At 37.2% G+C, this 17,185-nt stretch overlaps 1 protein-coding gene across 3 annotated transcripts in view; it reads right to left on the bottom strand.

Annotated features, from left to right (window-relative positions):
* ppip5k1a (diphosphoinositol pentakisphosphate kinase 1a) overlaps positions 1 to 17,185 on the bottom strand; it is a 58,804-nt gene that overhangs the window by 4,019 nt on the left and 37,600 nt on the right. Inside the window, exons 53-64 of one of the 3 annotated variants that reach the window (XM_081605529.1) lie at positions 16,286 to 16,351; positions 15,900 to 15,968; positions 15,700 to 15,783; positions 15,411 to 15,476; positions 15,223 to 15,297; positions 14,923 to 14,997; positions 14,623 to 14,697; positions 14,322 to 14,405; positions 14,085 to 14,150; positions 6,803 to 6,862; positions 4,702 to 4,884; positions 46 to 183 (exon numbers count right to left, since the gene is read on the bottom strand). In XM_081605529.1, the coding sequence (XP_081461655.1) occupies positions 46 to 183; positions 4,702 to 4,884; positions 6,803 to 6,862; positions 14,085 to 14,150; positions 14,322 to 14,405; positions 14,623 to 14,697; positions 14,923 to 14,997; positions 15,223 to 15,297; positions 15,411 to 15,476; positions 15,700 to 15,783; positions 15,900 to 15,968; positions 16,286 to 16,351 (1,041 nt within the window). The remainder of the gene's footprint in view (positions 1 to 45; positions 184 to 4,701; positions 4,885 to 6,802; positions 6,863 to 14,084; positions 14,151 to 14,321; positions 14,406 to 14,622; positions 14,698 to 14,922; positions 14,998 to 15,222; positions 15,298 to 15,410; positions 15,477 to 15,699; positions 15,784 to 15,899; positions 15,969 to 16,285; positions 16,352 to 17,185) is intronic. The other 2 variants (XM_081605530.1, XM_081605531.1) reach the window with 2 other exon arrangements.

Raw genomic sequence — 17,185 nt, 5'->3', positions numbered from 1 at the left:
AAGTTACTGCTACTGTTTTTGAAAAGAACGGCGAGGTTTCCTGACCTCTGGAGGTCCTGGTGTGCGTATCCCCGGCGCTCTCGCAGACTCTGGTGAGGAACTCGTTGACCTGCCTGAGCGACAGCGAGTTGTGCAGCGTCTCCAGCGGGTAGATGGAGGGCACCATGGAGCAGCCGTCGAAGCCTGCGGCAGAGGAGACACATGGCACCCGCGGGCGCATCAGCTTAAACCCCGACACTGCAGGAAAACGGTGACGTCCGTCACCAAAAGGCCCGGCGACTCCCACCCAAAACCCCCCCGACATGGTGCTGAAGGGAACCTGTCTATTGGTCTGCGATCTCCAGCCGTCCCGTTCTGTTCGATTCCACACAGGCAAGTTGCAAAAAAACCATGCCGAACGCCCGGAAAACGGGACACAACTAACGGGTCTCCATATGTTTGCAAAAGCAAGCAGGTTCCTCTAAGCCCCCGCCCAACCAAAAACCTAAAAAAAAAAAAACATAAACATCCACCGTTTCTCTGAGTCCCTGTTCCTCTGACAACACGCTCCCCAAGCCGGTTAGTTCACAACCAGAGCCGTTCATCAAACCGCAGCCGGAACAACCTGAGAGGACGGTGCTTTGACTAGGCCGGTGTTCGCCACAGAGACAGCAAACAAGCAGGAGTCGCATGCTGGTTAGGGTCAGGACAGAGGAGCCAAAGCGCCGAGCTGTAGGTCCGGTTCCTGTCTGAATCCGGACTGGGAACTTGCAGACTCGTGCGCCGTCATTCAGGCATGTTTGCATCCGTAAAGCACAACCCGCTGCAGTATGACGCTACGCACTGTGTGCCAACATGCTCACAATAGACGACGATTTTTACACTCCACCTTTTCTTTATGTTGCATAAAATTCAACATTATGAGGAAAATAAACTACGTAAATAAAAGTTTGAGTGAAAAAGTACCAAAATGCTCAAAACAAAACTGAAATTAGCAACAAACACTCCAGATTTAGATCAATCCGAATCTGAAAGTTGATTGTTTTACTTCATGAGTCTGCTTTGACATAAAGACACAGTATCTGTTCATTTATTAAGCTTCTTTAGACCTGAATGTGGGTCCTTTTGTTATGCTAGTCCCAATGTTGGATCGGTATTCCTGCTGTCTGCTATTCAGCCATCTTCTGCTAAGGCGCTAATAGCTGAGCTAATTTTTTGTTTTACGCTTTAGCTAAATTTGAAAACGTTTAGAGCACTTATCTTCCTGTACATGAATAAATTCTCAAGCGCCAACTTACTTGGATGTTTTGTAAACTTTTAGTGAAATAAGGTTTGACATTTGTGTTGGAAGTTTTGGTTATTGACCAAGTCGGACGTTTATATCCATGCTCTTATTTTGAAGTGGGTGTATACTGTTTACACATCATTTTTGTTTCCTCTTTTCCCCAAATCACTTTATTAAAAAGTGATTTGGGGAAAAAAAAAAAGAACTACACAGGAATAAAAACAAAACACAGATGATTGAGAACAATATGTAAATATAAATACAGTTTATAAGGGAACTGAAGTAAACGCATCAACATTAGTTACTGCTAAATACAATATTGGTGTAATTTTGACAATAGCTTCCAGTAAATACCATGTTGATGTAGCTCTTTATGTTTAGCATCCACTAGTATGTTGCTATAGTGCTTAAGCATTAGCTTAAGCTAAATACAATATAGTTATAGTGCTTTAATGTTAGCTTCTGCTACATACAGTGCTGCTATAGCGCTTTAGCATTAGCTTAAGCTAAATACAATATAGTTATAGTGCTTTAATGTTAGCTTCTGCTAAATACAGTGCTGCTATAGCGCTTTAGCATTAGCTTAAGCTAAATACAATATAGTTATAGTGCTTTAATGTTAGCTTCTGCTAAATACAGTGCTGCTATAGCGCTTTAGCATTAGCTTAAGCTAAATACAATATAGTTATAGTGCTTTAATGTTAGCTTCTGCTAAATACAGTGCTGCTATAGCGCTTTAGCATTAGCCTAAGCTAAATACAATATAGTTATAGTGCTTTAATGTTAACTTCAGCTAAATACTGTGCTGTTATAGCGCTTTAGCATTAGCTTAAGCTAAATACAATATAGTTATAGTGCTTTAATGTTAGCTTCTGCTAAATACAGTGCTGCTATAGTGCTTTAGCATTAGCTTTTGATAAACACTGTATGGATTGTGCTGTAGCGTTAGTTTTAGTCAAATACAGTGTCGGTGTAGTGCTTTAGCGTTAGCAGAGCGAACATCTATGAAAAATGCTTTAGAGTTTAGCACAACTATCGTTTTAGTTAGCGGCGCTCATTACTGGTTTCGGGTAAAACAAGTAACTTCTGTGAAGCCAACACATCAACCAAAATCAACATTATTTGGAAGAAATTAAATCAGAGAAGAGCCGAGCTGGCGAAATGTTGAGATGAAGAAACGGCTATTTGTGAGGATCACACACCTTCTTCCTATATGAGCATCAGGTCAGGAGGAATCTGGACTCATCCTGGAGTTTAGGAGGCTCCTTACAGACGTTCATAAAAGTATTCATTCCCCTTTGAAGATTCTCACATTTTGTTACGTTGCAACAAGGAAACAAAAGTAATGCATAACACTAATTAAGTGAATTAAGAAGAAAAATGGGATCTTGTTGTCCTAACCCTGCTCTAAACTTATTTTATTTTACAAAGTTTTATTTCACTGCATCCCACAATGCAGCACATAGCTGGCTACGGAAAGCCATTTGGCTCAAACCCAGCGTACAGCTAGCACACCATAAACGAAACCGCTGCAGAGTTTGTTTGGAACCGTTTGGAGACGAATGTTTGGATCCGCAGTCAACATAAACAAACAAGGAAGGAAAATAAACCACAGTGAACATCTCCGGATTCATACGGAGGCTCACAGGATTCTCTGGGTTTTATTTATGCGTACCAGAATAATGGGGGCTAAGTATAAATGCACAGCAACCGTCTAAGGCTTTTATTTAGAAAGAAAACCCTCCGCTTTCTATAAAATCCACCCAAGTGTCTGGCTGAAAGGTCACAAAATAGGAAAAATAATCAAAGGGTGTGAATACTTTTGCTAGTTTCTGCATCCTTGAACGATTCTTTGGTTCCAGTTACGCAGAGTAGCAAAATCTGTCTGGCGCTCGAACAGAAATAAGTAAAAAAGTCCAAACAAAACCTTTAAAAACTTGAAAAGAATCAAGAAAATGTGGAGGAATAAATATTTTTCAGACGGTTTTAGATGCAATTTGAGGAAAATTTGAAGATTCCAGTCAAATGGATAATATTTACGCCACAGTTTGGTTGCACTACAAAACTAATCCGGTTAATACAATCCTTGTTAAATTACATTTTATAAATAAATCAACCTGAATTTAGCTGATTAAATCTAAATAAATCATCAAAGAGACGGAAAGTACAAACATTTTATTTCTATTAAATTAGCTTGTTTAATGTTATATATTATTCATAATGGTCAGATTTAGATCAAAACTATAATTAATGATATTTAAGGAAATTCTAACCACCATATTTGCATATTTGGAATTTATATAACCTAACAAAATATAATCTAGTATAACAACTTAATATAACAAGTTAATAACATAAAAGTATATTTTAAAATATAAAATAATTTTATATTATATACTATAATGCAATATAATAATTTAATATCATGTAGAATAACAATTTAATAATCATTTAATCGAATATAATTTCATATATAAAAGTAAAAATAATTTAAATATTTTTTGTAAAAATAAAATATTTATTTTAACATAATATTAAATTTTGTAAATATAATAACAATTTAACATAATATAATTTAATAATATAACAAAACTTTATATATTAACACAATTTGAAACATGAAACAACTGACTACTTAGTTGTCATATAACAAAATAACAATTTAATACAATGCAGCATAATGTAGTAATTTAATATATAATCTGTTTTATAAAATGTAATCTAAACTAATTTCATATAACAATTTAACACTGTATAATAATTTTATACAAATGTCACAATTCAACCTAATATAACTGAAATTTTATATAACGGTTTATATAATTTCACATAATACAATTTAACATTTTAATATGACATATATTGATTTAAATTCATATAAAATAAAATATAATATAACCATTTAATATCATAATTTAACATAATATACATTAATAGTCATGTTTGGGTCAAATCATTTATTATAATTAACATAATTTCCTAAAATATTATTTCATGTAACATAATTTAACAGTTTAATATCACATAATTTGGTATAATTTCAATATAATAAAATATAACTTTTTAATATAAAATATATATTTTTATAGTCTGAGTGAAAATATTTAATCCTCAGATGGAAATTTCTGCATATTTGGTATTTACAGAAGATAAAATGGTTGTAAAGTTTCCTCATTTCGAGAAATTATTAATCTCAGCATTTTCAAGGCGATTATGGTAAAACCAGCAATTTGAGTGGTAAAATGGCGGCAGAGCTGAGTTTGCTGAGACTTGCGGCTCAGGCCGCCGCAGCCGGCAGCAGAAACAGGCAGGCATGCAGAAACACCAGGAGGCAAAGCAACGGGGGTCAACCACAGAGCAAGCACAGTCCCAACGAAACCAGAGGTTAATCAGAGGCCGGGGGAGCAGGAGGAGGCGGGGCGGGGCCTGGGGCTGACCGTGGAGGCACTCTAGGGGGTCCTGGCCGGAGATGAGCCAGTTTCGGAAGAGGCGCAGGTGGTAGGAGCACTGGTGGAGGTGGTGGGCCAGAGCGTGGTCCAGAGAGAGCTGGCGGCGGCCCGAGCTGAGGTCGGTGGATAAAAACCTCAACAACTGGGCCACATGGTGTTCCTCCACGGGCTCTGAGGAAGAAGAGGGAGAGCGAGTGGACAGAGCAGTGGGGGGAACAGAGGATACACAAGGTTTGATGCTCAGGGGGGAGAGAAGGTCTGAGGTACGACAGATGAGACAGGAGGAAGGAGGCGTGTGCAAGGTTGGGCGAATTTATCCACGGGAAGCAGCTGGTTATCGTAAAAACTCCTCACCAAAAGGATTTTGACATTTGTATGATAAAACATTTTATTTCTGCTTTTTTTCCTCAGTGTTTCTTCCTGGAGAGCTGCAGTGAATGTTCTGCGCGTTTTTAGGGATGCACCGATTGCACGTACGCGCTGCTAAATGTCCTACTGGCAGCAAACAACTCGCCGCTGAAGAAGAACCATTTATCCGCCGTGGCTATGCTAACTAGCTTTAGCCTTCACAACAGGCTGTGCTAGCTGCAGCGCAGCAGAGAGCAATGGGGCGAAGGGTGGGGAGAATGAGCAGCGCCACAAACACTGTGACTGACAGCACTAAGACCCGCCTCCTCGCTCTGATTGGTTGCTTTTGGTCTGGAATCGGTTGTAGTAGCTCAGATTGGAAACGGCAGCGGAGCTTGATGACCCGTCTCAAACTGTAACGTCACGACTACTTTTCAGAAATGTTACCTTTAGTTTTAAGACCGTTTTTGACCAATTTGGAAAGTTCAAAATAAATATGTATGGAAACTAGACAGGAAAAAAGGAAACAACTATTTCTTCTGGACAAAACTCAGAAAAACTGTGATAAGAAAAACAATCATGTTTCCGTCATCTGGATTCACTGATGTGCAGATTTCACCAGGCGGTGCTGAAGACGAGTTCAGAAAATGCGCTCGTTTTTCAGCAACTTGTGAAATCAAACGATTTCAACACATTTTCTATTTAATGGCATTTAATAGTTTTTAACCATTTTTAATTATTTTACACAGTTTTTAACGGCATTTAGTTGAATTTCTGGTGGTAAAAAGCTTTTCAGAGCTGGTTGATGGAGCTGCAGCGCCTGGTGATTGTGTCCCAATATTGAGAAAAATAAATAAAATCTAGATTGGGAATCATGACGATGTGCCTGATCCATGAGGGCGGATCTATGCAGTCTAATTCTGTGCTCGGGGAACGCCACTCTTTATGTTACATTGGCCGTTCTACTCTTAATTTCACTGTAAAAAGTTGTTCTTACCCATTTGACCAACCTTGAGAAGCTGTTGGTGTGTTTAAAACTGTGCAGTTATCAAATAAATGTGTAATTCAGCACATTTATGTCTGTGTTTAAAACACATTTTGAATCAATATTCACTTTTCACCTTCAAATCAGCATTGGCAGTGATCGGTGCATCCCTATTTTCAGTACTTTGCCTATTGTTTATATCTTTTATCCATTGGATTTTTTTGGCAACTTCTTGATAAATTTCTGGACTTTTATGTCCATTTAAATTGTTCCATCCAAATAAAAAGCCCAAATGTCTTGTGTGTGAACATGTCGGCCGCTGTCATTTGCTGTACGGCTGGATGTCGGTTGGAAAAGCGTTGCACATCGCCCAACCTTAGTGTGGTGCACCGTGTGTGTGAGGGATTTGCTCTCACGAACGGCAGCAACAGCCAACAATCAGAAGAAGCAGCAAATCATCCGGTGAAGCGCCCAGCGTGTCAGTGAAGCTGGAGGCAAGGCACAGAAAACGACACGTTGCTCCTCTGCAGCCGCTGGACAGAACCGGGCGGCCCGACGACGGACAACGAGAACCGCGAAGGAGCAAGAGACACAGCAGCAGCAGCAGCAGCAGCTACGGGAACCAGTGAAGCCCAAACTTCCCCCAGGGTTGTTAAAACATCAACACACTGCCTGACGCCACCCGGTTAATGACACACGGCCCGTGGACGTGTTAATACCAGCACAAACCAGCAGCAGAACCGGTCAGGGCTGTACCTGTCCAACTGCACAAGAGGGACGCAGACGATGCTACGGTGGACGAGTCGTCTTGTGTCCCTGCGGTGAAGGACACGTCAGTGACAACAGGACAATTTCAGGGTTTATCAGCTGCACAGGCACTAAACAACTCACAAAACCACCAAAAAAAAAATTTAATACGGCAATTACTCTAAAAACGAACAACAGTCTCCAATCCGCCGAGCGGAACCAAGAAACTACCAAGAGGAGCATGAATTAGAGGACATAGTTGCACCTTTCTGCTCTGAAATCTGGATTTTCCCAAAGCAACAACACAGAGAAGCATGAGAAGAGCAAACGGGATGACCTTTAACCCTTCCCCTGTCTGAGGATTACAGATTCAGCCGGTCGGGGCAGAGGGCAGAGGAGAAGGGTTAAATCCTGGCATGTTGCTTTAAATCGTCATGGCAACTAGGCCTGTCACAATACATTCTGCTGGATGATAAACTGTCCCACAAGTTATTGCAATAAACGATGATATTGTAGTTCTGAGACCATTTTCAAGTAATATAATGAGCATAATAAAAATGTAAGAAAGAGATCAATAAACATTAAATGTCCAACATAAACAAAAACATCAAATTAAATGAATAATAATATCTCTGCATACAAAACTGTTCTTCAAAAAAGGTTCAGTTCAGACCAAAGCAGCAGACTGAAAACTTTTATCATCCAGTTTCTGACAGAAAAACGAGAAATCACGCCAATGGAAATTATTGAGCTCATTTTAATTCATCATGCAATTGATTTATTGCGACAGGCCTAATGGAAACAAGTGTGTGTGATTACATGCAAACACACACACACACACGCTGCTGAACAATGGCTGATCAGGCGATGGCAACAGGTTTATGCAGGATGTAAAACAGGGTTCCCACCTGAGGTTCATGACTAACAACTTTGATTTAAAATCAAGGAAACAGTGAAGAAATTATTCAAATTTTTATTTGTTTTACGTATTTTTATAAGATTTTACCAGAATGGACCAACACATCAAAGTTAATGCATGTTTTATTCTGTATCAAGATTAGGGCTGTTGTAAACGATTATTTTAGTAATCGAGTAATCTATAGATTTTTCTTACGATTAATCGAGTAATCGGATAAAAACAATTATGAAATAAAATATTGGTAAATCTTCCATAACACCAGTGTTACTATCGGATATCAACATCAGTCTATTTTTTTCACATTTGAGCTTCCCTACCAGTTACTTTTTTGTAGACCGGGGGAGCAAAACGGGATATTTACGGCTCCTCCGTTCAGAAACTCATCTACCCGCCATGTTCCGCCTCCCGTTTGTTCAGACCGGGATGATATACGTTTATTGTGCGGTTCGTCCGTAAAGCTGCTCTTACCCTGTAAGCATCAACCCTCAGCCGTGTTCAGTCTCTCCGCTCACTTGTAGAAATCCTCCTCAGCTTCTTCCCGCCGTTCAACCAGCAGCTCCGGAGCAGAAAGGCTGCCGAACTCCCGGCATCGCGCCGGTCATTTTAAGGATGTTTATTGGTCCCACAAAAACGATGAAAACCCGGAATTATCACCAATCAGTAAAATCCCCGCGGGCCGAACTTGAAGATTGGACGTTATGCCGCCAACACGTAGCTTCCGTCAACAACTCAGAGGCGGAAGTCAGAGCTCCGCGCAACGCAAATAATGTTCCGGCTGAAACACGGTGCGCTAAATGATAAAACATAAATTAACGAAGCTTCGAGGCAGGTCAATTTTCCTCGAGGAATTTTAATAATCGAGGTACTCGAATCACTCGAGGAATCGTTTCAGCCCTAATCAAGATACAATAAAAAATTTATGAAATGTGTTTTCAAATGACAGAAAGAAAAAGTTACACTAAAGCTGTAAAAACAAAGATAATTTTCTTCAAATGCCAAAATTTACTGTATAAAGTGACATGGCAGCAATGTCTTGGCTTTTAGCCGATCATAAGAGAAAAAAAATGGGGGTCAATTTTTCAAAACGCTATTGCTATTCATTTAGTTATTTACATATTTAATTGATTTGTTTAAATTTATATGAGTTACAACAACATTTAATTTTCCTTTGGGATCAATTGTGTATTTTTGAATTGAATAAATATCAAACTAAATATTTAATTAGCAAAGCTAACTATTTGGCTTCCACCTAATATTTAGCTAATAATCCAATTAACTTGACAATAACCGAAAGTGGACTACCAAAATAAAACCGCCTTTTATGGTGGCAGGCAACTTCCAGTTATTGGCAAATGACTTTCATTGTCAACTAAATATTTAGATCTGAAGCTAAACATTTAGCTCTAAACTAAATATTTTTCTAACTAACTAAACATTTAGTTTGAAGCTAATATTTAGCTCAGAGCTGGATATTTAACTAATATATAAATTCACTTGCCAATAACCAGAAGTGGCAATCTAAATATTTAAATCTGAAGTTTTGAAGTTAAATATTTAGCTTCAAACTAGGCATTCAGTTTGTACTAAATATTTAGTTTAAATATTAGCTCGAAGCTGTATATTTAGCTTCTATCTAATTTTTAGCTCTGAGTCAATATTAGCAAATCTTAGCTAAGATTTCCATACTAGGCTAATATGCAAATCTCTTCTGAATAACTGGAACTGCCAAACTAGCGGCTTTTATTTTGGAAGTGGACTTCCAGTTATTGGCAAATGAATTTGCATATTACCTAAATATTTAGATTTGAGGCTAAATATCAAATAGCTAAATATTAATTTAGCTATTCAACTGGAATCGTATATTTTCTTCACACTTTTCAGAGTTCGAGTTAAATTTTTAATAAACTAATGATAATGTTAGCTGATTTTTAGCTGAGCAGCCTATTATATGCTACATTAAATGCCTGGACATGCATGCAACATCTAAGCTGCACAACTAGGGGGCGATACTGTGGTAATAAACAACATAAAAATTTTGAAAAAGCATCCTGAGCACGGCTAAAGCAATGCTAGGCTAAAAATCTCCAAAAACAACAACACCTTGGTCACTGATCATCCCAACCTTGCACATGTTCGCCCATGAAATCGGCTCCACAGACGATTTTCCTGTGTTTTCACATGGATGCACAACAAACTACTAGAGTTTGCAATTCAAATTTTGCCTCAGTCAAAAAAAGAGCTTGGAAGGTTCTTCAAATAACGATTATTACTGAAGCCAAAAATCAACAAAGCAAAGCGGCAAAAGTAGCACAAAACTCTGTGTCTTCTTGCAAAGCATGCGTGTTAGTTTGTCTAAATTAATACATTTTTGTGTTGATGCAACAATCTTCTGTGAAGTAGAGTCCTGTAATAACTATTAGTGTTTAGTTTGAAGTCAAAATGTGTTGCATTTCAGGGGGATTAAATGTATTTCAGCACCTGTTCGCGGCAAACATCACCTCCAGACACAGAAAACCTAATTCTGCTTAAACTCAAAGACTGGCTCATTTCTACAAAATGACTAATTTTAATCATTTTGTGCTCTGCTCCATTATTAGGAACCATGTTGGCAGGTTCCTCCAAACCTGCCATTTTAACCAGCTGCGTGACAACACCACCATTAATTGGCCTGTCTTAAAAAAACATACCTTACTCCATTATTTATATGCGTTAGTCCAACAGAAAACACATTAACCAGCCCAGTTCACTTTAATCAAACTCCGGTTCGTTTGAATGCGAACTCCAATCCACCTACGAACCTCGGTCTGGGTTTGACTGAAGTGAACTCTGGTGCAAACGTGAACGCCAAGCGGACCGGAGACCGTTCCAAAAGTAGGAGAGAGACTACAGCGCAGGGCATTCTGGGTAAAGACAACCAAAACAAATGCACTAAGCTAGCGCTGGCGGGAGAAATGACTCGTGATACTGAGCCAAAGACAAAAGAAAAATCCTCCAACAGCTAAAATCTGATGCCACTCCATTTTTGTTTACATTTCCTGAAGAAGGAAGTTGCACTCAGTGTCTTCTTTGTGTCGTTTCCTTCAATGGTTCTTGATGCAGCGCCCCCCAGAGGAGAGGAGGGGAACGGGTTGCTCAAGTAGTTTGGTTGGTTTGACTCAGAGCAGAGAGAAGGAGAACCACAGCAGTTGGAAATGTAAGAAATGTTGCAACTCTGGTTCCCAATCAAACCGAGTTTATCCAGGTGTAAAAACACCTTAAATAATCCTGGTTCATGCCTCAGGAGCCATGGGAAACCGTAAAACGGAACTAACAACAACCAGGCGGGAAAAACGTTCCCAGTTACAGCAAGAATGAGCAACAGGAGGATTTCTGCATAGACGGTTAGTAAAATGTTACCAGTTACATTAAAATTGTTCTGCAACAACCTTTGGAAAATATGCTGACATTCCCAGCATTTATTCATAAGGCTTAAAATGAAGGATTAGTGGGAACCCTGGTTAGACAGAGAATGTCAGTGTTAGAAAAATAAGAGTCCAAAGCGAATGAATTAAAGAAAAAATTGGTAAAAAAAAAAAAAAATCAACAAAATAATGGAAACCTGAAAATGCTGGAGGGCCATGTGGAATAAAAAAAATATCCAAAGTAGAAAAAAAACAAAGTTTGAAGGCATGCGAGACAAAGGGAGGTGCAGTGGAAAAATACTTGAAAGAAGCAGACGTACCATTAGTCGGATGCTTTGCAAACGACACAGAAAATCGTTTTACTGCCGGCATAGACAACAACTCTGAGGAAATAAAAAAAATAAATAAAAAATTCACTAGAGTCACCATGAACCAAAACAGCTCACATGTATCATGTTGTGTAATTCCCTGGGCTTCCCTAATGTGCTCGGGGAAAAATAAATGAGCCTAAACGAATGAGTGGTTCGAGAATCAGAAGGATGTCCTGGTTTCAGGTAAAACATGCAGAATGTTTGAAGATGTTTCACTCGTGGCTGTCAATGGAACATCTTCAGATGAGGAGGTGACATGAAACCATTAACACTCAAAGAATAAACAACGAAAAAATAAAGAAAATTCAAGCCTCTGCTTTCCTCCACACAGGTAAAGTCGAACCAAGACGAGCCAAACGACGACACTCAGGTGTTCTGAATAAGTTGCTAAAGAAAAACATGCACTAACTCTTTAAAATGTGGAAGAACCGGCTGAACTAGTTTGATTCCTTTCATTCCTGAAAACGAGGTGCAACAAGATGGATGACAAAGACCAACGGTGAGACAATCAGGAGGATGGAGGCGAGTCGGCACAGTCCCACACTGACACCTACAGGACAACCGCGGCACTGCAGGCACTGCTCAGCAAATGGTTTAATGGGAATTTATTTGGATCTTTATGTTTTCTCCTTTTTTGAAGCACGTCTGACAAATACATGCACAAATGGAGTCCAGATGTCTTCACAAATCTGTCTGCGAGTGGAGGAAGATGGTGGAAGGTGTTGGGCTGGGCAATATGTCAGATTTAGACCTAAAGATCCAGACTCCAAAAAGCTTGGAGAACAACTGATCAAGACCAAATTTAAAGGAATACAAGAAAGTAAAGGTTTAGCCTAACAAGGATTAAAAATCACAACAGCTCAACAATAAGACAACTGACTGCTTTATTTTATATTCATCTTTCTTACTTTTCTTGTCAGGCTTAAATATTTCAGAGCATAATTTTAATATCAGACAAAAATAACATGAGGACATAAAATGTAGTTTTCCATCATATTTCCTATGAGCTTTAGAGGCTTGGTAAGAACAAAACAGACGGAAATAAAGTTACGTGAGAAAAAAAGTCAGGAAAAATTAAGTTACCATATTATCCGAATAAAGTTGCATGACAGTAAGTTGAAAAAAAATCATATTAATTTAAGAATAAAGTCATACAACATTAAGTCATAATATTATAAGAATAAAGTAGAAATAATGTGGGGGAAAAAAGCAATGATGCATAATTAAAGTCCAAATATTACGGAAAGTCGCATCACCATAAATCAGAATAATGCAAGAAGAAAAATTAATAATAATACGAAATTGTTATCGTACAAAAGAAGTCAAAATTATGAAAATAAAGTTAAATAATGTTAAATAAATTACAGAGAGTGTAACGGACTATATAAACTTCTGCGTGGAAAACAACATCCCCACCAAAACACTGAGACAATAATAAACCCAGTTTCACCAGTCAGCTAAAGGAACTGCCAAATAAAAAAGGAGTCATTGAGGATTACACAGAATCCTAATCTTAATCAAAATTAAGATTAGCGACAGCAAAGAGAAGAATCTAGAGAAGAAAGTGCAGAGGAACAACTTTAGAGATGTTTGTTTGGGGATGAAGAGGAAAGCGGGAAAACGATAGAGTCTGGGTAAAGTCCAAAACTGCAACAGGGCAAGAAACCGTTTCTCAGTTATAACTCACTGAGCCACATTAAATATTTAAAACCCAAAACAACCCAAAGAAATAAAGTACATTTTATTTCTGCTAATTGGATGTAATTATCGACTAGTGAGTAAAAAACATTTTAAAAGTTGATGTTTCCTTACGTATTGTGTAGCACTGTCAGTCAGTTTGCATAGGGAGACACAAAGGCATGAAAAAGTTTGGTTCAGTCTGATTTAACTGCAGACAGCAAGAAAAAATTTGTCTTTTTATTGTGTGCATGAACATATCTGGTTTCAACTGAAAATAATGCTTTTCAAATTTAGGGTTTTAATCAAACATTAGATTATTACAACCCTGCACAGCCGGAATAAGGACTTTATAGAGAAATCCAGCACTTTCCAAGCCCTGAAAACACCTAATTGCATTTTCAAGGCTTTCAAGTAACAGCACGAACCCAAAGATTTCAAATAACATTGTATCATTAATTTAAAAAAAAATGATTTGCAGAGAATTACAAATACTTACTATAAGGGTGATAAGATACAAGAACAACTTAATAGCAGTTGACAGTAATTAGCTCCAGTTGGTAGGTCAAAATAAAAATAATCTACTACTTTTAACTGCATTTTAAATTATGATAAAAGGCACAAAAACCCCAGGAAATATAAAATAATCCAAGTAGTTTTAGTGCACCGGTTTGCCCACACTGCCCCCTGGTGGCAAAGGACTCCTGTAACTGCTTTGCAGAAGAATGATTTAATTTACCTGTTCTCACCCGTCTCTCACCTGTGGATTATGAACGAATCATCTGGATTTTCTGCTGCCCTCCACTCTCCCAAATATTTCAGAAAACCTTCCAATATGGGCACTTGTTCTGTTGTTATGTCTTCAATAACTCCACATACAAACGGGCAAGAATGGCGTCACTGTTCTGTCTATTATAGCTCACCAGCATCTTCATCTTCTGGTGCACTCTCGTTCTTTCTGTTTCCATCTTCAGCATTTCCACCATCTTCTGATTATAAAAAAATATGCTGTAAGTAATAACTGGATTTGATATAAAGCCTAAGAAAACAAGCTGATAAACAACCAATACGTTTTAAATCTGGATTTCACAATAAAAGCTGAAGTTAAAATAATGCAAACTCTCCTGACATGAAAATTATTAACCTGGCAACTTTCTCACCTGATTCCTCCGTTTCTTCCTTTTCACTTTTCTCACTTTTCTCTTTTTTCTCACTTTTCTCAGTCTCGTCTTTTCTACTCTGTTCTATTAGTTAGAAAACAAAAATATAAAAATAAAGTGCATAAGTCTATGAACAATATCAACATATAACCTTATTCTCAATAAATATTGATATTGTTGCATAAAACTGAGTTTAAATCAAACTAAAAAATTGAGCTACATGTGACAAGTTGAATAAAAGTTGATTTAAAATCACATTAAGAAAATCTGATATGAAAATCACTTTGTGGACTCAACTTACCTGATTCCTCCGTTTTATCCTTTTCACTTTTCTCACTTTTCTCTTTTTTCTTAGTCTCATCTTTTCTACTCTGTTCTATTAGTTAGAAAACAAAATATAAAATAAAGTGTATATAAATCTATTCATAATATCAACATTTAGCCTCACTCTCAATAAATATTGAGATAATTACATAAGAATGAGTTAAAATCAAGCTCAAAAGATTGAGCTGAGTCTGACAAGTTACATGAATAAAAGTTAATTTAAAATCACTTTAAGGAAATATCCTGAACTGATAATCACTTTGTGGCCTCAACTCACCTGATTCCTCTTTTTTATCCTTTTCACTTTTCTCTTTTTTCTCACTTTTCCTACTCTCATCTTTTCTACTCTGTTCTATTAGTTAGAAAACAAAAATATAATATAAGATGTACATAAATCTATACATAATATCAACACATAACCTTATTGTCATAAATATAGATAATTACATAAGAATGAGTTCAAATTGAGCTAAGAAATTTTATCTAAAAGTGACGAATTTAAGAAAAGTTATTTTCAAATAAAGTGAATTGATAATCACTTTGTGGCCTCAACTGAAACCATTTGGCATCATCTCACCTGATTCCTCTGTTTTATCCTTTTCACTTTTCTCTTTTTTCTCACTTTTCTCAGTCTCGTCTTTTCTACTCTGTTCTATTAGTTAGAAAACAAAAATATAAAATAAAGTGCATACTTATAAATCTATACATAATAACACATAACCTTACTCTGTGGCCTCAACTGAAACCACCTGGCATCTTTCTCACCTGATTCCTCTTTTTCATCCTTCTCTTTTTTCTCACTTTTCTCAGTCTCATTTTTTCTACTCTGTTCTATTAGTTAGAAAACAAAAATATAGAATAAAGTGTATATAAATCTATTCATAATATCAACATTTAGCCTCACTCTCAATAAATATTGAGATAATTACATAAAAATAAGTTAAAATCAAGCCTAAAAGATTTAGCTGTGTCTAACAAGTTACATGGATTAAAGTTAATTTAAAATCACATTAAGGAAATCTGACATGAAAATCACTTTGTGGCCTCAACTCACCTGATTCCTCTGTTTTATCCTTTTCACTTTTCTCACTTTTCTCTTTTTTCTCACTTTTCTTAGTTTCATCTTTTCTACTCTGTTCTATTAGTTAGAAAACAAAAATATAAAATAAAATGAATACATATAAATCTATACATAATATCAACACATAACCTTATTCTGTGGCCTCAACTGAAACCACCTGGCATCTTTCTCACCTGATTCCTCTGTTTTATCCTTTTCACTTTTCTCACTTTTCTTGGCCGCCTCTCTTTTACCAAGTTCTACTAGTTGCAAAATAAAAAATATCACAATAAAGCGTATTTATAAATCTATGATGACATCAATTAATAGAATAATTGTCAGCAAATATTGAGATTATTACATAAGAATGAGTTAAAATCAAGCTAAAAATGTGTTAACATATAAATCTATACATAATGTCAACATTTAGCCTTATTCTCAATAGATATTGATATTATTGCATAAAACAGTTTAAATCAAGCTAAAAAAATTGAGCTAAATGTGACAAGTTGAATTACAGTTAATTTAAAATCACATTAAGGAAATCTGACATGAAAATCACTTTGTGGCCTCAACTCACCTGATTCCTCCGTTTTATCCTTTTCACTTTTCTCACTTTTCTTAGTCTCATCTTTTATACTCTGTTCTATTAGTTAGAAAACAAGCGTATCCAAATAAAGTGCATATATATATAAATCTATGAACAATATCAACCAGTGACGACGTGCGGTCAGGGGAGGCAGGTGAGGCTCACCTGTCATCATGGAAAAATAGTAATACAATAATTTATATTGCTATTTTCACCCTGTGGTTTGTACTATAAAGTACCTATTTTTTACTTAGCTTAACCAATTCTGATTATTTTTTCTTCAAAATCGCTGGATTTTTTTGCATTTTCCCATTCAAATGCTCAGAAGCGAAGCAGGTTAGGCAGCAGCGAGCTGAGCTTCACCTGGGATTGCGCAACCTCTCGCTAACTGCACTGGCTGCCATTATATGACAGCATGTTCGTCCTGTCTGTACGCCGGCAATAAAATGGCTAAAAACATTTAATATATGGACTGATTCTCCATAATTTAGCTTATGTATATAATGCACCGTGTTTTTTGTCACTAACTGTGTGTGTATCGTGTTTTGTGTGCGGAGGAGCGATAAGAAACGGCAGAGAACAGACTCCAGGTGAGGCAGGCAGTTCTCTTGCCTCACCGCTGGGGGCGCTCATGATCCCAGATATTGTGACCGCACAACAGCAGAGTAAGACACAGTGAGCTAGCCATGGAGCTAGCCACACAGTAAATAAGTAAAATACAGTGGTATATTTGTTTTCTCCTAACTTCCGACGTCAACATGAAATACTACATTTCTACACTTAAACAGTTTTCTAAAGTGGATTTTCAATGGAAGCAGGAGATAATAACTAAAGGAAGACCAACACCGGAGCTGAAAGTTTTACTTCCAGACAGTTGATTCTCAGACGGAG

The sequence above is a fragment of the Poecilia reticulata genome, chromosome 3 (assembly GCF_904066995.2).
Source record: "Poecilia reticulata chromosome 3, P_reticulata-male-v2, whole genome shotgun sequence".
NCBI lineage: Eukaryota > Metazoa > Chordata > Actinopteri > Cyprinodontiformes > Poeciliidae > Poecilia > Poecilia reticulata.
The sequence above is the reverse complement of the archived record's forward strand: the minus strand, read 5'-3'. Positions and strand labels throughout refer to the sequence as shown.